Source organism: Podarcis filfolensis (genome assembly GCF_964270895.1).
Source record: "Podarcis filfolensis genome assembly, chromosome: 7".
NCBI classification, from domain to species: Eukaryota; Metazoa; Chordata; class Lepidosauria; order Squamata; family Lacertidae; genus Podarcis; species Podarcis filfolensis.
The window spans coordinates 41,880,511-41,905,388 of record NC_139603.1 but is presented as its reverse complement, the minus strand read 5'-3'; the positions used below and the strand labels follow the sequence as shown (position 1 = coordinate 41,905,388).

The 24,878-nt window shown below is 40.4% G+C and overlaps 1 protein-coding gene across 7 annotated transcripts in view; it reads left to right on the top strand.

The window, feature by feature from the left end:
* The window catches only part of LDLRAD4 (low density lipoprotein receptor class A domain containing 4), a 279,454-nt gene that overhangs the window by 124,884 nt on the left and 129,692 nt on the right, over nt 1–24,878 (top strand). For all 7 annotated transcript variants that reach the window (XM_083622667.1, XM_083622665.1, XM_083622662.1 and 4 more), the window contains one exon: nt 858–998. In XM_083622667.1, the coding sequence (XP_083478793.1) occupies nt 858–998 (141 nt within the window). The remainder of the gene's footprint in view (nt 1–857; nt 999–24,878) is intronic.

Here is a 24,878-nt window from a genome sequence, read left to right as displayed (position 1 = left end):
ATTCTGTTTGTACTGCTTTGATGCATTTATTGTATCTTGTCTTTGTTATTTTATTGACAACTGCCATGGAATTACAACGTGATGAGGGACACTTTATAAATCTGTTAAATGGATATATGCACATATATAAGTAACCTCTTTTCAAACTCTTCTTTTGATAGCTGCTTTCTGCAGGTTTATTTTAAATACTTACCTTAGGAACCATGCAAGCCTGAAGCCTTGGTTTTTAAAAGAATTCGAGAGAATGGCTCTGATTCAGAGATGCACAAAAATTTGTAGCATCTAATCTGTCCTATTGATTTCAGTAGTTCTTAAACACAACTAACTTCCACTGAATTGGGCTGTTAAAATGAAACACAGAGACTTAAGGCTAATTCCCGTGTGTGATGTATGTGATAAGCTGTAATGATCACTTCTGCATCTACTAACTCATGAAAAGCAAGATGGGACTTAACAAAAGAGAAGACTCTGCAGTTCTGGTGGGGGGTTGCACACAATCTAACAGTCGTGGGTGACATTTGTAAATTATAATATGGAAAACCTCACTGTGTGAATTGTGAATTGGTACCTGGGCTATAATTCTGTATAATTTCAAAACATAAGTGCCTAACTTGTTTATGCTGCATATTGCCATTTTGTAATTTCTTGTGCAATTTAAATAATCAGTAATTAAGATGGTTATTAAACTGTACTGCAATATAGGACTCCAAAGGTCAAATAGGAAGAAGAAGAATCCTTTACATCATCCCCCACATGTAGAGCTGAATTAATTTAAATAGTTTTTAACCTTGATAGACAACGAAAGAACAAATTAAAAAGTACTCACATCTTCCTTTTTCTTCTGCTGTACTTTTCAGAGTGCAAATTCACCTGCACCAGTGGCAAATGCTTGTATCTTGGCTCACTGGTCTGTAACCAACAAAATGATTGTGGGGATAACAGTGATGAAGAGAACTGTCTGCTTGTAACAGAGCATCCACCTCCAAGTATCTTCAGCTGTAAGTACCTTGCCCCTATGTCTATGGACAGTTATTACATTTGCTTTGAAGTCTGTTCTACTTCTCATGCTATTCTGCAAAAGATTTGAATGAAAGTAGCAAGGTGTTTCCCACCCAACTCCTGTTACTACTTCTATAATTGGGTTAGACTAAAAACATAGCTGTAGTTGTGACTTGCACTTTGCATTTCTCTCTATAATGCGCTTCCTTAGAGCTTGAGTGTTTCTCACGGCACCTGCTGTTTTATAAGTCAGCCAGATGTGCGAGAATTGTTCTTCTAAAGGCAGAATTGAGCGGTACTTCATATGGACACTATACTTCTGCCTGTTGCATGGCTGGGAAACATTGCTATCAGCTCTCCAATGATGGAGTCCTCCAGAATGATCCAGCGTGATCCTGAGGATCCACATGGCAAGTTGCTATATACATGAGCTACAGTGAAGTCTCCTGGCCCAGAAAGAAAATAATATTAGACTGGCCCTTTGTACTGTTTGCTGGGGGGAGATAAAGCTGTTCCTTTTAAAACAGAGAAAGCAATATGTACAGTCTGCCCGTATTGAGACTCATATGTTTTTTTGTTCTGTTATATATGTGCTGAAGATGCTTTAAACTGCTTCTAGGTTGAGATAGAATTGGATGGGATGTATAAAAATGGGAAATATTCCAGCTGACAAGGTAACTGGTGTGCATTTGATATCCTTATTAATGGACTTCCGAATTAAATATTATTTGGCTATATTTCAGAAGGATAATCTTTTTGAATCCAGCTTTTATAACCGAGAAACACATATTTCTTAATAGTGTAGTATGATAGTATGAAACTAGTATTTTCATGTGATTCAGAGGTATTTGGTTACTATAATGCAGCCATAAAATATGTGCTTTCAGATAGAATATAAATTAGCTGCATTCAGTAGTGGTTTTAAAGGGAAGGCTTTCAACATGTGTTTTATCCTGTGAATTTTGGAGGGGTTTCTTCATAAATGCATTTATGAAAAAAAACAACCTATGACATTCTGTGGTTTTACTTTAGTATGTGCATCTTATATGCTGTGCTGGCTTCATAAACACAGTTGATTTAAGTTGTTGCATTCTTTGATCTACAGATAATGCCTTTGCTCCAAGTTAAGTCTGTCATGTGACTAGTTTTGTAGCATGACCTGTTCTTTGGAGCAGAAGATGGGTTACTATGGACATTTCAACATGTCACCGAAGATGGGCAGCCTATCAAACTGAACTGGCTTCTGACATCTTAAAAAGTGTGTGATTTCCTGAGAGAATAAATATTGGGTATTGGGCATAGATATGCACCTGAGTCATGACAAATGGCTAAGATTTTATTGCCTTTTAGCAGAAGGCAGAAGGATTGGGATTTGCCAGTGACCCAGCACTGGTAAAGGGCATGTTGACCCAACCATTTTGTCATTGCCAGTTTGTATTGGGAGCTCAAAAAAGTCAGAATCAATGTGACAAAATTCCTAGTTTGAACATTCTGTTTCTTCCAGGTTAAGGTAACCAATTTAACTGCCACTAAAGGCTTGCCCATTTCAGGCCCCCTCCCCAGATTTGTTCAGTGTCTCAAAAATGAAGGACAGGCTATTGAATGGCAAGTATTTATAGAACTCATACTTACAGAACTCATACTTAACAATATGTATTGGTTACAGAAAGAAAATATTGATGGAAAAACAAACAAACAAACAAAAACAAACATACCAAACCTCGTAGAGAGAGAGAGAGAGACCGCCACAAAAAGGTTTTATTGAATGCTTGTTCTGTCAGAGCACATACACAAACTTCCCTGTTAATGTCCTATTTTAGTTACTCAAAATGACAGGTTGTTTGTTGGTTTCTAAGGGAAAATCAGTTGTAAAAATTATGCTGTAAAGAACAACAACTAGCCTTAGGAAGGACAGACATGATGTAGTTACAAATATTAAATTTGCCAGTGCTACCAAGATGCTACCATTAGGTGTGACTCAAAACGACTCCACATAAGTTGCCACCAAGAGCAGAGGCAGCTTGCTTTAGAATTGCCTATTGCGGAGGGAGAGGGCTATTATGCTTATTGGGCTTCCTGTAGGCATCTAGTTGGCCAGTGTGGAAAACAGGATGCTGGATTAGTTAGGCCTTTGGTCAGATCCAGCAGGGTTCTTCGCCTGTTCTCTTACCTACAATCTTACTAAAGCTGGTCTATGTCTGTTGTTGTATAACAAAATCATATTTCTGACTGAACTGTGCAGAGCACAATAAATTGCACTTATCAACACTGAAAGCATTTTATATGAAAATTATTTAGAACCAAACTGCACTTGATTGCTGCAGGGTCTTCCCCAAGCACATATAAATTTATGGTCCCATTTTTAGAGCCTGGGAGGGACTTCTAAATCTTCCCACAGACAGTTGCTCTTGGTACTTTCCTTCTTAGCCAAGATCTGGTACCAGGAATGGACCCAACAGGGTTTAGGGTGGAAAAATGAGTCCCTACAACAAGATTAATGTAGCAAATGAAAGAAAGATAACAGAACAAGGTTTGATTTGGTTACAAATGACCACATTTGAAGTTTTAAAGTTGGAGGTCTGTGCATTCTGATGGCTTGGTGGGTAGAGCATGAGACTCTTAATCTCAGGGTCACATTGAGCAAAAGATTCCTGGATTGCAGGCTGTTTGACTAGATGTGCCAACTCTACAATATTATGATTATATGAAATCTGTACATATTTTAGGCATATTTTCATTTATAAGATTTCTTAAGTGTACTTAGTTGAAAGGGTTCTCTGATAAAATATTTAAGCAAGTTTTTTGGGGCCTCAGAGAAAAAAATGTGTCAGCTTACATTTCTGATAGATAGCAATACTAAGGGCAATGCTGTGTGTAATAATGGCAGGTCTGCTAGTTTAAGCTTCAGATCTTAAACCCCAAGGGGCCTTTTGGCAGTTCCTTCACTGTGAGAAGTGAAGTTACAGGGAACCAGGCAGAGGGCCTTCTTGATAGTGGCGCCGTTCCTGTGGAACACCCTCCAACCAGATGTCAGGGAGATAAGTAACTATAAAACCTTTAGAAGACACCTTGAAGGCATATTTTATTACAAAATGTGCATTTAATATGTGTGTTTTTTCTTATTGCATTTCTAAACATATATTATCTCATAATACGCATTTTTAGTGTATGTTTCTGTGAGCTGAGAACTGCATCACGATTTATTTACTTTTCAAGGAACTGTATCACAAAGTTCAAAGAAATGTCAGTTCTGAAGACTGGGAGGTGCATACCAGCTCAGTTCACATCAGAATTCTCAGAAATCGAATTTATCAAGCATCTCTAGCTACTTCCACTGAACCCTTTAAAAATAAAAGGAACCTCTAATCTTGCTATCAGCTGTTCAGAAGAGGGCTGGATTGAATCTCCTCTGCTTCCCTCTTCCCACCAAACAGTGCACTGTAAGATTCCAGCTCCTTTAAAAAACAGTTACATGTATGCTCTGTATTATTGGATCCTGATTGTACAGGGCACTATATTTCGTGTAGGAAGAGGCTCTTGATTTGTTATGCTCCAGATTTTTATTAGGCTCCAAATTTTGATAGTGTTAGGCCAGGTGCAGCAATCACAACTTGGGCAACAGTTTTAAATTACTAGCAAAGATAAGTGCTGGGCACTCAGCTGTACATTTAATTAATGTGTTGTGTTAGTTACTTTGATTGCAACGTTCTGTACTTTTGCATTAGATCTATCCTGGGCTGGGTTGAGGAGGACATGCTTAACAACCAAATACTCTGCTGACAGAAGTGGTAAAGATTTATCATCATATACCTCCTTATAAGTGTTGGTACATTATGCTTTTATAGTTGCCATGCTCAGTATTTCGATATAATTGGTAAGATCTATTCATAATGCCATAAACTATTAGGGGCAAAGAGACACAGTCAATATTCTTCACAGCTTGAATGCAAAGAAAACAAATATGTCAATATAGTTTTATAGCTCCTTTTCATAATTGTCCACTGTAGGAAGCATACATTTACTTTCTATTTTAGGTCATGGCATGCAGAGTGTGGGTGAGAAGGAAAAAAGTACAAATTTACGATGAAACTATTCTATAAGTAACTTGAAGAATATTTGCACCCTGAAAAAAATATTTAATCAGAGGATTGTGAACTCTAAAGGATTGCAAACTCCATTTTAGTCAGTTTACTGTCAGATTGCATGTTCTGTCTTCGATGATATTACAGCCCGAGGCGATAATCCTGCAAGAAATCTTTGCACCTTTGCTGCACTGGGACTGCTCAGGTGTGCAAAGTTAATTTGTATGCTTTCAGTACTGGGAGCTCATCAGTTCCTCTGCTGATTTACAGTGGGAATGCTTTGGTGAATAAGATATGTGCTCACATACATCCATAAAATGTGGCCATATGGTGTGCTGTGTGACTTTATACTAAAATAGTCTCTATGGAATATTCTGCATCCATTTGAGGTAGCATGCACTGAAATTTTATTCTTCTTAGAATTAGATGAACAGGCAAACCACTTATTAAGGCCAGAGAGTTATAGCTGGATAGCTAGACTGATAATTTGTAGCATGGGTTTCCACCTTCCAAAGAGAAGATAAAGGACATTGTTGATTTAAAATGTTAACTAATTTAAATATATGCAGTCCTAGAATAGTATAGTGACTTGCTGAACAATTGAAAAGAGAATGGGAGGAACCTATATCAGGATTTTAGCCTTTGTTTTACTTATTTGCCATGCAAAAGAACACAAAAAGAGATGTGCTGCATCAGATCAAAGGCTCATCTACTTCAGCATCCTGAGCTCACAGTTACTGACCAGATGCCTATGTGAAGCCTGAAAGCAGGAGCTGACTGCAGCAGCACTTTCCCCACTTGGTTTTCAACAACTGATATCCAGAGACATATTGCCTCTGACGCTAGAGGAAATATATGGCAACTTTGAGTATATACCATTTATAGCCTTCTTCTATGTGGATTTTTCTTATTCCACCATCCAAGTAGGTGACAATCAGGGTGGATTACATAGCTTAACATTTTCTGTACTGAGAAGTATTTTTTTCCCTGTGTCCTGAATCTTCCAACATTCACTGGATGGTCCTGAATTCTGAGAAAAGGGGAGAAACTTCTGCCTATTCGTTTCCCCCCACACCATGTACAAATTGTATGCACCTCTATCGTTTTGTCCCCTTGCTTGCAGTTTCTCTGCACTAAAAAGCCTGAAATGTTGTGACTTTCCCTCATGGCAGAGTTGCTGCAGCCGCATGATAATTTTTTTGGGGGGGTGGGGTGGGGGTGGGCAGAGCTGACACAGTAACATACTTGTTCCAAACATCAGACCTGGTGTATTAAACGCTTGCAATGTTGGCATTAATCTTATTTTGTGACCCTGTTCCAGTGAATCACATGGTACTCATCATATGCGATGTACAACCCTGAAATGCTTTTGATACCCATAAAGATCACACAACTCAGTTATGACTTACAGCCATGTATCTGTGGGCAGGAATACAGCTAATACATTTCTTTGTAAAATTAAGAACTTGTGTCGGTCTATGGAATTCTTGTGATTAGGGGAGCTCTGATATGCACATGGATGTCTTCAGACCATGAGTAGTAGTAGTAGTTATTGCATTTATATCCCATCTTCCCTCCAAGGAACTTGAGGTAGTGTCCATAGTTTCTCCTCCTACGCATTTTATCCTCACATACCCCTGTGAAGTAAGTTAGGCTGAAAGTGAGTGATTAGTCCAAGGTCACCCAGTGAGCTTCATGGCTGAGTGGGGATTTGAACCGTGGTCTCCCAGGTCCCAGCACTCTAACACTGTACCACACTGGCTGTCATGCTCCAGCGGTTTGTTCTGTCCTGTGTGTGAATGATTAGGATGCAAAATCATAAATTAACAAAAGCCATATAGGGTAACTTGTGGCCTCTGTGAGGATTTTCTGAGGAGACATGATTGAGAGTAAAGATGGTGAGACGACTTGGAGAGAATAAAATGAACCACCCAGAGAAAACAGTGGAGGAGACTCAATAGCAGCATTCTGCATAGCAACAACAACAACGTTGGAGAGACTAACTGTTCACCTGTGGACAGCTGATTTATTGGACTCCATCCAGTCCTACTGTTTTGTTTAGATACTAAATGGTATACTTGTTTGAGAAACAACCATATTATCTGTTTCAAATATTGAAAGGTTAACAGCAGTTAGAAAATTGATGTGTTACTATTGTCTTGTGGAGAACCTCAGGCTCAGAGGCCAAATGCGACCCTGTAGGCCTCTCTGTTTGGGCCTCAGGCCACACTCCTTAACACAGGGACACATTCCTCACTGGCCTTGCTCCACTTGCTTTTGCCAGGCTGGAATGTGATCCTCTCTCTTGGTTGCCTGGATGGAGAATTTATCACAGAGATGTGTGTGCAGGTGTAGGTGTAGGAGGCATAAAAACCTCCTGCTTTTGTGTGGCTTGAATGTAGCCTACTGCACAAAAGTAAGGATTACATATGTTGTTTGGCACACTTTTGCCCCTGGCAGCCAATGTCTTCCATCACACACCCTGCTTGGAAGAGTGCTCATGAGATAATGTAGTCTGCAGGTTGAAAAAGGTTTCTCACCCCAGTGTACACTGTGTAGCTGGAAACTTGTGTAATATGGGGGCCCAGAATTTAAGGAATACTTTTTTATTCTTCAATACGTGGGACAATTAGAGTTTGTTAAGGTGAGGGTTTGTTTTGCTACAAATCCATGAATTACACAGCCTCCGCATGCCCCAGCTGCCCAGTGGAGGTCCTTATATCGCATCACAATAGACTTGTATATGTTTACAATCCTCTCAAGATTATTTCCGTATAGGTAAATGGTAGCATGTGAAGCTGATCTCAAGAACTGATTTTCATTCTTATTTTTGAAATTTATTTAGTTTATTTCTTCTTCCAGGTGTGCTGGGGCTGTCCCACATCAGGAGTGGCTCGTCCATTTATTTAAATATTTAGTAGTCTAGAATAGATGTTAATGAAAGTCTGGCACTGCTATTTTGAGAATTGCAACAATGATAGTAATTTTCAGTGTCAGATTACTGCTTCACAAAGGGAAAGAATCTGGGGAGGAGGAGAGAGAGAAAAGAGAGAGAGAGAGAGAGAGCAGAGAGAGAGAAATATTCCAGTTCTAATAGAGTTTGCCATCAGCCTGGCTGTGCCAGACAGATGGATCATGAATACTGTCTAGACACTCTCTGCCTGAGTGAAGCTGTGGTCTCTAAGGACGAACAGTGAGATGTTGGTTTAAGTAACTGGGGGGAAGTAGGACTGCATTCTCCTCTAATCAGATAACAATCAATGCAGATTATGCTTCACCAGACCTGAGAAAAGGCCCCCTGTTACTGATAACAGGTCAATCGTGATTTCAATTGAAACTTGTCTATTACTAGGCTTTAGAGAGAGAGAATAAAGGATAAGGCGGTGTTGTATGCTTTTATAACCCTTGATTTCAACTGATTCATCTCAAAGGATTTAGAATGATTGGATTCATGGGTGCAAAAGAGGTAGCAGCAGAGAGAAAAATGACATAATTTGACCACAAAATTCATGCACATTCCTCTTTGGTTACCTTTGTTACCTTAGCAACCACGTACGAGATGTTAGCCAAAAGGTAAAGTAATTTTGTCGAGTGATGTAAATCTTAAGGGCCTTTAACAATGGCTAGTATTTGGCCACCCTTGCAGCACTCCAGCACCATTCCATGCCGTCTGCACCTGCTAATTATTCAGCAAGTATGTATGATAAATGGGTCTGGGTAATTCATGCTAACAATCTGAACGAATTTGCCAGTTGTTATGAGGCTTGTGGCCTATATAAAGGCTTCAAGAGATTCTTGATTGAAACCAATCGCAAATCACCTGCCTCTTTTATGTTTTGGCAAGTGGCAATCTGGTTTGGGACTGCTGCAGTGTCAGGATTTGGAAAGTTGATCCTTACAACCTGCACTCAGGCTTTCTCAGTGAAAATCACTATCCTGTTAGGCCAAACTTTGCTCTCATTTTTCTAACAGCAAATAGAAATGGAGGCAGAAGGGGAGGCTTCCGCTGAGAAAATGATACAGGGAGGAAGGGTTAACTCTCCTGTCCATCAGTGCTTTTTGCCAAAGTAGAAAGACACACTACCAGTCACAGCTCCCTGTTTTCTCACTTAGGTTGGGCCTGAGTAACTGAGCTATAAACTGGAAGGTGCAGCGCATGTGTGTATACGGATATCGTAACTGAGACAGATCAGGCCCAGTGTAAAATGAAGAGACTCAAGTAGCTTTCTCCAAATAGGAAATCTAAATAGGAGCAAAGGCAGAGCTTGACCAAACAGAAAGCATTTCTGTTACAAATTTGCAATAAGAGAATTATCTTTCCCCCACTTAGAGATGCTAGTGGCTTCTGCTCTTCTACATATGCAATTCATTTTAATATAGGACAGTTCTATATTTCTCACTGAGTAGCACTGAGGCAGCCAGATGGCAACCTTCTTTCCAATGGAGCAGCTATTGTATTTCTGTACAAAAACAAGTTGGAGGAGTAGAACTTGGTTAATTAAACAGCAGAAATGTGTGCTTTATCTGCTGATGATGCAGAAGTGGCAAGTTTTGAACTGTATTTTCCCCATAGTTAGATGTAAGAGAAATTGCCTCTGCAGCTTTGTGGCAATTTCTGCATACTTCCCTGGTGTTCCATTTATATCAATATATCCTGTGCAATGTATCATGTGCTCTTAATCAATGCATGACAGACAGTAGAAGTTCAGAAGGCGAGCCCTTTTCCTGCCATGGAGTTGGCAGGAAATGTCACCTGTAGAATTTCTGCCTGTTTTACAGAGTTTAAAGGCACCAGAGTCTTACCTCAAAACAGTGGCATTGTTGCTTATGGCACAATTATACAACAGAATGATATAGCTTTTTCCTCTGTTTGGTGGCAAAAGTTCTCTGTCCCTTGATCATTTTGGTTGTTTTCCAGAATTGTAATATTCTTTTGGAAAATGAGTCATCGGAACTACACACAGCATTTCAGAGTCATTCTATAAATTTATATAAAGACATCATGATGCATCATTTGTTGATTCATTTTTTTAATTCTGAAGATATATTTGTGATACTCCCCCATAATACATGGCTTGCGTTTTTAATTTAAAAAACCCAAACCTTTTTCTGACGCAGAATATGTTTCCAGATGACTGTTCTAGAATACATATTTTAAACTACCTCCCTCTGTGTGTGTGTTTATCTAAGTATGTATGCATGCAATTTTTGCTCAGTGTACACTTGAGGTTGCCAGATACAAAATACAAAAGACCCATGAGGCATTTGTAGAAGAGAAAGATGGCAAAGAGAAGTGATTCTTGCCCTCCATTACAAATTCCTTGACTGGGCATATGCAGACTGATGTTGCACCCCAACAGCTGCTCAAAATTCCTAAACCCTCTCTGCAAGGTTCAATGCTGGAGTGTGACTGAGCTTTCTCCTTATGGGAACTTGTTTAGTTTTAGGCAGTGCTTTTTTTCTAAATAAAAATGCTTAGGGATACTCTCATTTCCCTACTCATATTGAAATACTGCCCCTCAATGAAGCCAAACTTAGATTCACAAAGGGGTATGCATCCCCCTCCGTGCCCCCAGGAAAAAAGCACCGGTTTTAGGACTCAGAAAATGTAGGCAAGCTGCCTGCTTTCAACCCTGAAGTCCCAAGAGTTTTAGCTGTGGTGATTTTTGTGGGACTAAAGTGTGGAACAGAATGAACAAGTTGCCCCATTTCTTCTCCCCTTAACCCATTGGGGGCGACATGTGCTGGACTGAAGAGAAGCAAGTGGCTGATAGCTAGCTTCCTTCAGCCACCCAAACTTTGAGCCCCAGCAGTCAAAGGGCTTGTACCTATATTCTGTGGAGATTTTCTGTGGAAGCATGTTATTGGTGCATGTGCAATTATTATTTTGGACTGCGCCAGTTTGGGCAGTTTTGTGTGGCAGTTGTGATCTTCTTTCAACCCCTTTCTTTTCACTGTTCAATATTATATAACATTTCTGGGTTTCTGAACTGCAGATCTTCACATCTAGCAAAGGCATGCGTGCTGCACACATCCACATGAGGAGTGTGTACTAATTCAGCCACGCCTTATGCTTGTAGTTTTCACCAAAAGATGGTCTTCCTTGACCTCTACCAAGCTTTAAAAATTCTGTGAATTGTCAGATACCTGCAGTTCACAATTTAAGCTGTACATTAAAGAGGACTAGTGAAATTTACAATTGTTGGTGATTTCTTGTGCCTTGTTTCTTTATTTTTTGGTAATCATTCACCACTCCCTTCTCCAAAGTACTTAAAAGCAGCAAAGCAGAAGCAGTTACATTTCCACATTTATAGCACTAACTTATATAGTACTGAACACAATCTGTTTATTTCTAAACTCCTTTCTGAGTATATGGATGAGGAAGGAGCAAAAAGTTTGAGGAACCTTCAAAGTTTATGATCATCTCTACCAAAGGCCATGTGCAGAAAAATAGCAGGAAGTAAAACGAGAACAAATGGAAGAGGAAATGGAACAAAAGCTCACTTTTATGTGGATTCTTAAGATAAGATAAGCAAGCAGACTTTGCTATACAGTGGTACCTCAGGTTACATACGCTTCAGATTACATGCGCTTCAGGTTACAGACTCCACTAACCCAGAAATAGTACCTCGGGTTAAGAACTTTGCTTCAGGATGAGAACAGAAATCGTGCTCCGGTGGCGCAGCAGCTGCAGGAGGCCCCATTAGCTAAAGTGGTGCTTCAGGTTAAGAATGGACCTCCGGAATGAATTAAGTACTTAACCCAAGGTACCACTGTATATGTATTTAAATTTTTTAGAATTGTCCCTCCTTGATGTGGTTGGGTTATATAGACTCATCTTAAACTTTGCTACATGTAACTGCATCTCTGCAATTTGTTTTTTACACTCACACACATATAAAGAATTGTTACAAAATTCAAAAATAATTACAAAAATGAGAGAGAACTGTTGTTGTTGTTATTTATTTTTTCCTTCTCGTTAGACATCATGGCAAGGACAAAATACATCATCTTATCAAATGTTCATATCAGTGACTCCCAAAAGCCTTTGGGGCTCATGATGAGCTCTCTCCCTCTTGCCTACTTCCAGGAATGAGTCCTTTATTGGGAATGCAAAGAGGATCTATAGCTCTTAGCAGAGCACATGCTTTTCATGCATAAAAACTGAGGTTCAGTGCCCAGCATTGCCAGGTAGGCTTTGAAAAGAGCTGCAGTTATAGTGCCTATTAAGATAATCTTGCAATATTAAGGGATATGTCATTAATCCATAGCTTCCCTTCCTACACCTATGAAGATTTGCCTATCTCCCCTTAAGTTTGTAGACCAAAGCTTGGAGAATGTGGTTCTTTTTTTCCATGTTCCCACTTAAGAAAGCATTTTTATAAAATCACATAGCAGATGCTAGAACATACTGTGTTCTTTTGTTAAGCATCTTTTTTTAAATGACATTTTGAAAGTGGGACACACAGAAACCAGTAACTAGCAAAGTTAGTGTATTGTGCACAACTCACCAAGCCATGCTGCTGCACATCGCTCATTCAGTTCAAGGGGCAAAGCATGACAGGCAGCACTCCTTCTTCTGCTGCCTTAGACACGTTTTCATTTGTGAAAAGTTAGGATGGGTTATTAGCATATTTGTGCAAAATCCAAATATAAAATCAGGAATTATAAACCCTTCTAAACCTCTGCCGCTTTAATCCTTTTTTCTAAATTTCTGTTTTGTGAAATATTAAGCAATGATATTTGTTTTAAATAATGAACCAATTTAATTCTTGGATGTGAAAATGCTGATTTTCTAATATTTTTGGTCATAACTATTCAAACTCAGTTTAACTCAAGTTAAAAAATTTCTGATGTGGTCCTGAAAAATGGGACCCATTGGTTAATATGTGGTAACATGACAGTTAGGTAGAGGATGTATTTACTCTTTCTTAAAATATAGTCAGCTTAGCCATCTAATTTTCATTTTGTCTCTTGTATTCTAAATTCACATATGCTAAATTGGCCCTTGACACCCACTTTTAAGCTTATTGGAGACTGTGAAAATAATAAAAAAAAATGATCCACTTAACCCCAGCCAAGGTTAGGAGCGCAAATATGTGTATAACTGCATACCAGACCTAAAACCTTATGTTATTCGTACCCATACATCTGTGAACATCTACTTCTGAGTTAAATGTTTTCTAGCATTTTACATTTGATATCAGTGGCCAGCAAGATTCCTGTGAGAAACCCACAAGCAGGACCCGAGTGCAAGAGCCCTCTTCTCTTCTGTGGTTTCCACCAACTGGAGTGAATAACCTGATGACATGCACACAGCAAAGGTGTATACCGGTAATTGAAATCTTCACTAGAAGTTGGTGTCTGTTTCTTTATATTGCTGACAGTGTGTGCCGTTTCCTGTGACACCCTTTGCTTCTCCTCCACCAACCACCAACCTTTTTGCCACCTGCTATGTGCTGAACAAGACTTTTGCCTGATGCAAAAGAAGACAGAAAAACTAGAATCAAAGGACTGGTTGGATACCAGGTACCATAGATCAGTGAACATGTTCACAAAGCACCCAACATCTCCTTTTTGTGTTCTTCTTGGCCACATACAAACTAGTTCTGAGATGCCCTGGCAGCTAGTTTTGGACAGTTTGCTTGAGAGATGTGAAAAATTCATTTTGCATGTGACAGAGCAGCACCGAAGCAAAAAGCACAAGGCATGTGTGCTTCGTGTCCCTTTCATCCCCATATCTGCTAATACCTGTTGCCTGTTCTTTTCTGCCTTCTGGATTGCCTTTTTCACCCTTCCCCCTCCCCATCAGATCCAGAATAAAAGGACACAGGGATAGTATCCGCAGAGTTTGTGAATACAGAGTCTGGCACCTAGTAACACCTTGATGGAAATAGAAAGCTGTGAACGCAGTATTAAAATATGCTAACAAGCTGCAGGAACTAATGGGCTGAATTTTTACACTGCAGATATTCATTCCGACACTTGTGCTGAGAATGCAGTAACAAATGTGTGGGGCGGCTGTCGACATGATTGTGTTCTTGGCATTGCCAGTCTCTGAAGCACTCTCTTCCTCTCCCCTCCTTCCTTTTTTCTTTTTTTTGCTACAGTTTGGAAGACATTCTATTATGAAATAAAATAGAGAGGATAAAGCACAACAAAAAATTGCGCTTTAGCCTTTGCCAGTTCGTACATGGTTGATCTTGTACATGGTTGATTTGCTTACTCTGTACCTTTGTTCCCAGCATTTGACTTGACTAGCTTGCTGGAGTCAACTGAAGGTGATTCCCCAGCAGACACCTTCTTGTAATGCTCCTGTGCTCTGCTTAGAGATATGGTCTTCTCCAACTGTCTGGTTTTATGCAGTATGTATTTGGATATGTGTGTAAGAGTGAATGTAGAAAGACATTTGGACCCATGCACCTGTGCCTACATACATATTGTGCTGGTACTGTCTTTCAAATCTCTACTCTTCGGAGTCATGACTGGGAAGCTCTTCCACTGCTGCCGCTACTTTTGTCTGTCAGTTTCCATCCTCTCCATGCCCCTTTCCCACACTTTCTCGGGTCAGTGAGTCATTATCAGTAAAGATCACATACACACACAATGCATTATACTTCACAGTTCATGTTGGCATGCTCAGAAGTCCTCTTTCCAGAGAGTTACCGACTTCTGCTGCTTCCCCTCCTGTCCACCTCCTAACTTGTACAGCTAAGAAAGTGTGTGGAAGAAAACTCTCTGATGAGAGGGCTGGTGCCAAGCCATCGTTAACCAAAGTGAAATTCAAAAAAAAAACAAGAGAGCAGGATTGGAGTTCTTCACCACTTTTCTGCCCTTGTCTATTCAGACCCTTCACTTGATTGAGTATTTATTTATAGCTGCAACCACTAAAACATTATTTGTTAGCTTCCCTTGGTACCTTAAAACAAGCACATGGGAAGAAATATTTGAAGCTGTGGGCTTTGCTTGGTTTAAAAGAGTAGAATATTTCTTTGCAAGTGCATACACACCATTGAAATCAATAAGTGCAGTCAGGATAACCAGGTCTCCATGTCACCAATGCAAAAGGCTGCATAGGGCTGGAAACTAATTGTGACATCAGGCACTTGAGGTAGGTAACCACACCTCCTCCAAGCAATAGTGGTCATTAAGATCTTGATTGAGAAAGGGAAAGGGAAGGATATTTGAACTGCTATCTTTCTCTGCAGGAATGTCTGTACCCTAGACAGCAAACCAATTTACTGGTTAGGAAATTCAGTAAGGCAGAGGAAGGAGAATAAGGTGTTAAATTCAGATTGATTGCAGGGTGGCAGGTCTTGCAAGCTGGTAGACCTTCTGGGCTTCAAAATGGAATTTTGTACTTTTAAACAGTCTGGCAGCCGAATTCTGGATTAGTTGTAGTTTCCAAGTCACCTGGCACAGTCCTGGGTGTTGTTGCTGGTGCTGGGGAAACGAATTCCCCTGCTTCCAATCATGCAGCTTGAACGGATATGTAACTTCTCATCAGATAGTTCCTGGACCACAGTGGTAGTGTTTCTGGACTCCAGCTTCCATCATTCCTCACCATTTGCCATGCTAGCTGGGGCTGATGGGAATTGGAATTGAGCAACATCTGGAAAGCACTATGCTGGCTGCCCCTGATTGATCATGTTAGGAAACCAAAGCAAACTTCCACTTTTCATAAGCTTTGACTAAGGATGGAAGGATCTAGCCATTTTGGTTTCTCTCATTTGTTCCTTTTTCCAATCTTAAATTCAGTTACCCACACTTCTGCAGCAATTTTATTTTTTTACAAATACCTACATCCCTCCCCCATTATTTTAGTGCAATTTTCTCTTAATAAACACATCTTTATATGCAAATATGACTAATGTGCACATTTTGGCAAATAATTTCTCCTAAAATTATGCATTTCTGTATGTTATTTTTAAATAATAACATAGTACATATTAATATTTTTATGCACACTTTCCCCTAATATATTTTTGGAAACATTGCTTGGGGGGAGAGGTGCATTGCAAAATTTGGATGAATGTGAATTTAGAAGGATGGTTGTGGTTTAGTTTTCACATTGTTTTGGAAAGTGCTAATTTGATAGATTCTATTTTAAATATAAACTGAATTATCCCCACCCCTAGTTTTGATTCTGTGTCCTTCCTCCCTTGGTAGCCTGAATGCAGCCCTTTAAGCCACCCATGGTTCTTGTTAAACCAGTATGAGTGGTAGGTAAACCAATACAAAATAAAAAAGTAATTCTGTTTTTTAAAAAAAGAAGAAAAGAAAATGCAAAGCTGTTTGCTGAGTTAGTGAATCAGCATGCCACTTTCAAAACATTTCTGTGACAAGTTTATGGGTGTTGTTGCAGTGCCCAGGAAGGCAGCTAATCTTCCAGGACCATATCCACAGTCCAGAATTCCCCTGCACAATAAATAGCTTCTCTCTTATCCATTTTCCAACAGCTTTAGCAACTTGACTTATTTCCAGCAGGCTCCGGTGTTCTTGACAAAATCTGCATTGATGCCAGTGAAATATTTGCCAGATGCTTCTTGGAATCATTTTACCTTTTCAGTCTTTTGTGTCCCTCCGCCCCCTTTAACAAAGAAGTGCTTGTGAATTGTACAGGATTCTGCATTGCTTTTGTTTGTCATCCCATGTACCTTTTACACTGAACACCTGTTGTTTGCACTGGGATACCTGCAGTACTGCTGGTCAGCCAACTGCCCTGTGACATTTACAGTAGATGCTACCATTCAATAACTGCTCACGGAATATGAAATTGCCAGATATTCTTATGCTACAATTTTTATACAATGCATTGTTTGCATACAATGCACTGCATTGACTGTATTGTTTATTCTGAATCAACTGCCTATTAAGACCCTCACCCTGCCTTCCTTTCCTACGAATTTAAATTATGTCAATAATCGGCATACATTCTGGGTGAGATCATGCCCACATGAAGGCTTGACTGGCCTCAGGTGTGCTCATACAGCACGCCCAGTCCTTGCCAGTCCCTGATCATCTTCCACACCTGAACACAGATTATGTAGAACATATTGGTGGAACACTCCACAAAGGGATAGGGCCTTTGTGCCACATTGCAATTGCTTGTCTAGGTAGCACTTTCTGTAGTTTTCTTTTATTAGTACTGTTTCTCCAATGCCAATGCAACTGCTAAATGGAATCATGGGCCAGAAGGGCTGTATGCAAGGCTTAGATATTTGCCAAATAGGGTTTTTAGAGAGGGATACTGGATTGACAGACTTTGTCAGACCCAGTAAGATGTGCTGTAGCAGGGAGGGGGCCGGAATTGATTCTTCCAGACAGAGGATGCATAGAACTGTTAGCTTATTTGCTGAAGGTAGAAGCAGCAGGGTCCAGAAAGAAAAAAGGAAGAATTTGCCAGTCTCATAATCTATAAGGGAAAGTGGAGGGGATTGCTGAACATGGGGAGCTGTCCAGCTCCAGTGCTCTAGTAAGTAAGGATGTTGCACCATTTATATTAAATTAAGAGTGCTATATCTCTCTGACCTCACTTCCTGCTGCAGTTGGAGCATCCTGTAGGCTTACTTCTGTAGATATTTTGGCCTCTCTGCTAGACTCATGCTTCTTGGGAAATGTGTGAGAGGCCAGGAGTACATTGTATCTCATGAAGGTTGCTTGACCTTTAATATCTGTTTCATCTGTTGCTCATGTGTAAGGGATATGTTTCAGAAGCAATAGTAATGGAAATAGGGTCTTATGGGTTTCTCATTATAGACAGACAAAGACATGTTTTCTGCATTTTGGTTGTTGGAGATCCTGGGTGAGAGCCTTATTCTCATCTGAGAATAAGTGAGTGACATAGTCTTGCGATGGGAGTTCATGACACTGACAGACACACCAAACACCCAAGAGTTATTGAAAGTTTATTGAAATGTCATCTGTCAACAGCAAAAATCTTTGATATCTTTGGTGATTTGCACAGAATTGTATGAAAGGAAGAAGTGGTTTTAGCACCCTTTCCCACAAGAGTGTTTCTTCTGACATTGGAATTGAGAGCTATGAAATTTGGATAATTGCAGGTGTAAAATTGCAATTGGAGCTGGCATCAACACAGCAGGGGTTACTCTCCTGGGGAGTATGAGCTAAGTTTGGATGCATGCTAGTGTGTGGCTCTGGCAGTACTCCATTACACTCCCTTTCTAACCTTCATCCCTCTCTGGTCTGGACTGGGTAGCAGATTGCTAGGTAGCCACACTTGTCTTTTTGTTGTATGATCTACCTGTATCCAAAACTCCAAGAGTTATGCAAAAATAATTTGTTTGTTTTGAAAATGAATTGAGCATGTGTGGGGGTTTTTTGGAAGCTAAATTTCTGGTTTCTCCCTTTATTTTCAATATAAAGTCCAGCTTCAGCAAATTGATTTTTGTGTGACTGAAGCGCTACATCTGCTGTGTGTATGGAAAAGAGGAAGAAGGCAGCTTGTTAGATCAGTGCTGATCTCTATTCATTGAAATCAGGACCAAAATCGCAATGAACTGTGGCAGCCTTTTTTCACTGCTTGCCATCTTTGGATCAATTCACTTCCTGCTGCATGAAGGAATTATTCGAAAAGTCCATTGTAACCTTGAAATTGTATAGCTTTGAGCCCTTCCACTTTCATTCAGGTCCTGGATGGGGGGAATGGCCAACAAACAAGGAGGTTAGGCTTGAGTTTCAGATAAAAGATTTGAGGTTGATGAAAATGTTCCAGCAATAACGGTGTGGCTTCAGTTTTTTGCTGTAGAATGCATTAGAATAAGAACAAAGAAATTACTCGGTGTTCAGACTTCTCAATCTCTGACCTATGACATGCATTGAGAAACCAAATATGAGGATATGGCTTTTGCAGAAATTTAATGAAAAGATCACCTGGCATTTTCCTGCAGCTACTTGTTAGAATTCTCCACTCTTACTATTGAAGGCTTATTGAGGAAAACTTCTGGATAAAGGACTTGGAATTGAGAAGAACTCTCAATCAAATCAAAAGTTATTAAACTTCTCTGGGATTTCACCTTGACATTACTTAACCATCTGTATCATCCAGTCAAGTAGTAAAGAGAATTTCCACATGTCAGAGCCAGATGTGTGGTAAAATGTGGGGACATAAGAAGAGCCTGCTGGATCAGGCAAGGTACCCATTTAGTCCAGCATCCTGTTCTCACAGTGGCCAACCAAATGCCTGTGTGATGAATGGGTCATCACTCAGTGTTAATTTTCCTGTATTTTGTACTGAACTGATTTCATTTGTAAACTAAGGTTATCAATGTTTATCAATGTTTTCCTTGAAAGAAGTCAATGTGATAAAATAGTATGGAAAACCCATTGATCTAACGCACAGATGGGAAAACTGTGGCCCTCTAAATGTTGGCTTACAACTCCCACCATCCCTGACTATTGACTAGTGGGAGTTAAGAATCCAACAATGTCTGGAGGGCCTAATGTTTCACACACCTGTTTCACAGGACCATTTCTATGAAATGATGCTCACTTCAAGCTCTTAAATTTCTCTGGATTTAAACAAATTAATAAAACATACAATATATGTTGAAAATGTATGGTAGGATATAAAAATGTGGCGGATTTATTGCTGTTTCTTTCTAGGCAAAACTACCCTACCCCAAAAAACGAAGGCGCTCTATGCTCTGTCTAAAAGGAACTTTTACGGGACAAGTTTTGAATGTGCTGTTTTTTTCTGAGAAGCTTAATACTCTGCTTGGAAATCCAGCAGCTTTTTTCAGAATTAGTATTTTTGTGCAGATATTGTATATTAATTAAGCAGCTCAATCGAAAGAGAGGAGAGAGAGAGACTTTTTAAATGCCCAGGAAACTGCATTAATTTAGGACAGAGAGAACCACAAATGCTAGATTAATACAGTGATTGCTCACAGCTTCACCATTAAACTTCTACTTTTTCAGACTCCTGAATGCAGACTCTGAAATTAATGGTGGACTTCCTATTTCTTCACATATGTGCATCTCTGTGTGTGCACTTTTGTGCATGTGCACTGTTTCATTGGTGATGACATTGTAGGGAGCACACAATGGACTGAATTTTGATAAGGTATTTCTAGCCATGACCTGTGATGCAGAGGGGGTGATGCTGCAGGGTGGCAAGCAAAGGCCATAGGCAAGTAGAAGAGGCAGGCCAAGTGTTCATAGGCAGATGTGATGTATGAGTGGGTTAGTGTAGTTACCTGTTTTGAGATGCAGGCGGAGATCCTTAGAAGTGCTAAGGTGGAGGGAAGCTGCAGAAATGCAGGCTCCATAGGCTTTCATTTGTGCTTGCTAAAATGCCTGCCATAAGGAAACTTGGGCCTTCAAAGTCTCATGGAAGAGTGCTTACATAAAGACAGAGCTGAAGCAACCAAGAGGGCCATTTAGAGGAAGCAGGAGGTCAGCTACTTGTGTGCAGTCCCTGCCAAGGTCAGGATAAAGCTTTTGCCTTCCTTAATGTGCTACAAAGCTACATTGGAGTTGGCAGTAGCATGCAAAAGGCTGGCCTTTTGGGTGGGTGGCAGTGGCTTATGCAAACAACTTCTTCTTCCCATTCCAGTTTCCTTAAATTAAACAAATATGATCAAAATCATTGCATTTTCCAGTAGGGAAGGGGGTACCAAGCTAGCAAAAGTGTCTGCATGCTTCGTTGTAAAGAGTGGGATGCAAACTAGAGGGGTGATGAGATATCTCTCTCGCAAACTCCTTTCCCCCTATTCTCCTTCCCATATAGAAGTGGGTGGGGGTGCAGTTGGATTAGGCAGGACCCTTTCTCATCCAGCATGCTTTGAACAGCTTACTTTAGGGTCCATTCTTAATGTGCATTTTTGAAATGATGAAGACTTCATTCAGTAATGTGTGAAAGTGTTTGTTTGAAATTGCCCTATGTGAACATTGCTCAACTGAAGGTGGTGGCAAGTCCTGCAGCTGCCATGAAGGGGTAACTTGAAGCAGAAACCACTTCATGTGAAACAGAAGGGATTGCACAAGATGACATCAGTCACCTAAGAAGTGTACATATGAGTGAGCCTTCTGATAAACCACTGTAAATGGTTCATAATAAAGATAAGGGAGTTTACCCTCTCTGGGGGCGTAGAAAAAACTTCAGAAATTTTTATGCACACAGTGTTACTGAATGAGGGGGGGGGGACCCTGAATCTGTGCCAACAGTTAATTCTGCAGTCATGAAGGACTTTTAAAGTAAGTATGTTGGCTCTGTTTGAATATCCTGCACCTGGTCATGAAACAATAGACAATACCACTGGAACTGTGTATTGAAGTGTGTTATAAATAACTCACTTGTGAGCCAGCTTGTGAGGATTAATGCGTTCTTCCTATTAACATTTCTCTCATGCTAGAAAGTTTCACAACCTTAAAAGTTTGAGAAATGAAAAAGAATTTTTTTTAATAGATTGGTTATGGCTGCTATCTTGTTCAAATGGTTTGCCCCGCAGGACCCATGAGAGAAAAGGGGCATTTTAAAGCTGGTGTGGATGCCAGCTTTAAATGCCCTTTTTCCTCTCATGGGTCCTGTGGGGGCAAGCCAGGGCAGGGCAGGGCTGGCAAGATTGGACAGAATAGGGTCCAGAGATTGGAGGTGGGGAGAGCTCAAGCACTCCACTTGCAAGAGGCACCTGCCCCTTTCTTGTAGGACATCACAGAAAGGGAGGTGGAGCTGTCCGAGTCAGTCTCTTGAGGGCAAAGTTTCCATGGTAGCCAAGGAGGCAGTTGACCAATCAGCAGGGCTGGCTGAATCAGAGGTGGAAGGAGAGTCAAAGGGAAAAGCTCAAGATCCTCCATCAAGAAAGTGCTGCTAGTCATGAATCTTATAGCTCTGCTTATAGACTTACGAATTGTGTATCCTCTTTTAACTAATGTTGAGACCATGTACTGATTTATTGAATACAGCTTTCAGGTTTCGTAGAGCAGAGAATTCAAATACCATATTGGCCTCAATATAAGCCTCATCTCCACCCCCCATTCTGACCATGAAAGGTTAATGTGTGGCTTAAATTCGGGACCTTACAGTATGCAGCCAGAAGCGTGGGGCAAAGAGCACCAGGAGCGTGGCGAAGCCGCGCCCGCCCCATGCGTAGTCTCCTGTCCTCTCGCCCAAGGCTGGGAAGGGAGACAGAGCAAGGAAGGGGAAAGGCCGTCAGCAACACTGCGCGGCTCCCCCCCCCCCCCCAGTATGCAGCCAGGACCAGCAAGGTAGGGAGCAGCTTATATTTGCGTATTTTTTCTTTTTTTCTTTTCCCCCCTCCAATTTTTAAAGTGTGGCTTATATTCGGGTGTGGCTTATATTCAGGCTAATAGGGTACTCTGTCTGAGGGTGAGAGCCAGGAAAGTTTTCTAGCATTTGAAACACAGGCAGAATTTACAGTGACAGGCAGAAATGGCTGGTCGGGAGTGTTATATATGTATCTGTGTTGAATTGCTGAAAAAATGTAGGTGTGAACTAGATTCCATGGATTTTTGCCCATTTTTTCCACTGGATACGCCTCTCCCCATGCAGTGTAGATTGATCTTGCCTACTGATCTTGGTTTACCATTGATGCATGTTTTTCTTTCAAAATGCATTTATCTACCTCATAGTTTGCTGCTGCTACTTTCAATAACAGTCTAACTATTGAAGACTCCAGCTAGACCTTCTGTAATTCAGTGCTTATGAGTTTCTGTGTACCTGGGTACAATTAAGCCACTTCAAGTGCCCTGAAGTCTAGGAATGCAGGATACAAATTGTGGAAATAAGTGAATAAAGTACAAAGCATGTGCTCTGATTCAAATTTGAAGGCAGGTATGTATTTTTATCTCAATTCTTCCTTTAAAATACATATATGCAACTCAAATTTGGCCTCTACCCTTCTGCATTTTAATGAGGAATATGGCACCCTTTGCAGAACTACTTCTTACGAGATTTTTTTGTACTTGGATATAAATAGTCAAGTACAAGTACAGGTGCTGTGTGTCAAATATGAAGAATATACAAATGTTCGCTCTGTTCCTAATTAAAATGCACTCAGTCATGAGGGCCTGCTTGCTTCTCATATGTATTTTAAGGATGAACAAGGCTAAAAATGATTAATCTTCAGTTCAATTGGGATGCTATCTATGTGCCTATTTACAGATTTCAGTGAGAAATAAAGGATAGCAATAGGCATGGATCATATAAGGTAATATCCAACTATATCATCCTTAAGAGAAGACCCTTTTCAATCCATGGACTTAGGTTAGTAATGGCTAACCCTACTGACTCTAATGGGTCTACCGTAAGTAAGTCTGAATCAGATACCTCCCCATAGTACACAAGTTATGTTAATTAATTGCACTGTATGTCCTCATAAAAACCAGCATTGTGACTTCCATCTAGCATTGGTGTGTCAAACAGGGCGGGTTACAGGACAAAGACAAAACACTCCCCGACTCAAAAGACTTATTTGAACTTAAAATGGTTCAAGAACCCTCTTTAATGGGAATGCTGAGTTTAGGAGCTATATTTCCCAGCAGTAGTTCCTGCTGTAACCTGCATCTCTGACCAAGGAAGGGGGAGCTGCTTTTCCTGAGATAGAGGGATGCTTGCAAAAGGAGGGAAAACAGAGCTAAAGAAACTGGGAATTTTTTTACTATAACACCATGGCCTACCAATCAGAGCCAAGTGTCAAATAGTGGCTGGAGCACAGGGGTGGAGCCAGATGCAAAGAAAGTGGCATAGGCTGAGCAAATTGCTTCCTGCTTTCCATGTGCCACATACTGGAATGGGTTGCATACACAAGTCTGACTCTCCATCTGACTTACTACAGGTCAGGGAATAATATTCAACTAACATTTATTCAGTTTAGACCCACTGAAATGGATGAACATGGCTTAGTTATGTCCATTAATTTCAGAGGGTCTCCTCTGATTAAAACCTGGGATCTCTGAATGCAACCCCTGGGATCTAAGTTAACCTGCTTTTGAGGAGTCCTCCCAATTCCATGTGCAACATTCTACTGTAAAGAAGTCAGAGGTCAGTACAGCATTTATAATCTATAAAGCAAAATTAACAGTGTTAACAAAAAAGCAACCAAAATATAAACTAAGACCTGTTAAGTTCATGACTCAGAATCTTTCATTCTGTTCAGCTGATTAAAATACACATACACCTAATGCTTCTGGCAGCAATTCCCTTCTGGAGGTTCCTTGGGCTGGAGGTGGGACAGCACAGGTGAAACCAACCCTTGATGGCAAACTAGAGTCTCATTTCCCTCACACACAAGATAAACTATGCATTTATTCATAACTGAAGCATTATTTTATGAAGCATAAAATAGTACTCCAGTCACAATTTAGTACAGTGGTACCTCAGTTTTCGAACGTCTCCATTGACGAACATTACGGTTTTCGAATGCTGTAAACCTGGAAGTAAATGCTTCGGTTTTCGAACACGCCTCAGAAGTCAACATGCAACGCGGCTTCCGCTGAGTGCAAGATCCTGAGGCCTAGCTGTCAACTATTGAGTTTTTGGTTTCCTAAATTTTCAGAACTCAAACAGTCTTCCGGAACAGATCACATTTGAAAACCGAGGTACCACTGTACTTCTAAACAGCACTTCTGCTACAAAAATAGTCTCTTCTGATTTCCCCCACAGTGCCCTATACTTGTGCCAAAGGCCCTTTTGATTGAAGCCTTGGTTCCTTACCTTGTCATCATTGTATCCGTGTATGCACCTGCTCCAGGGTTATAAGGTCACTTGGACCCAATTTCGTATTCTCTTGTGGCTGCCATCTAGAGGAGCATAAT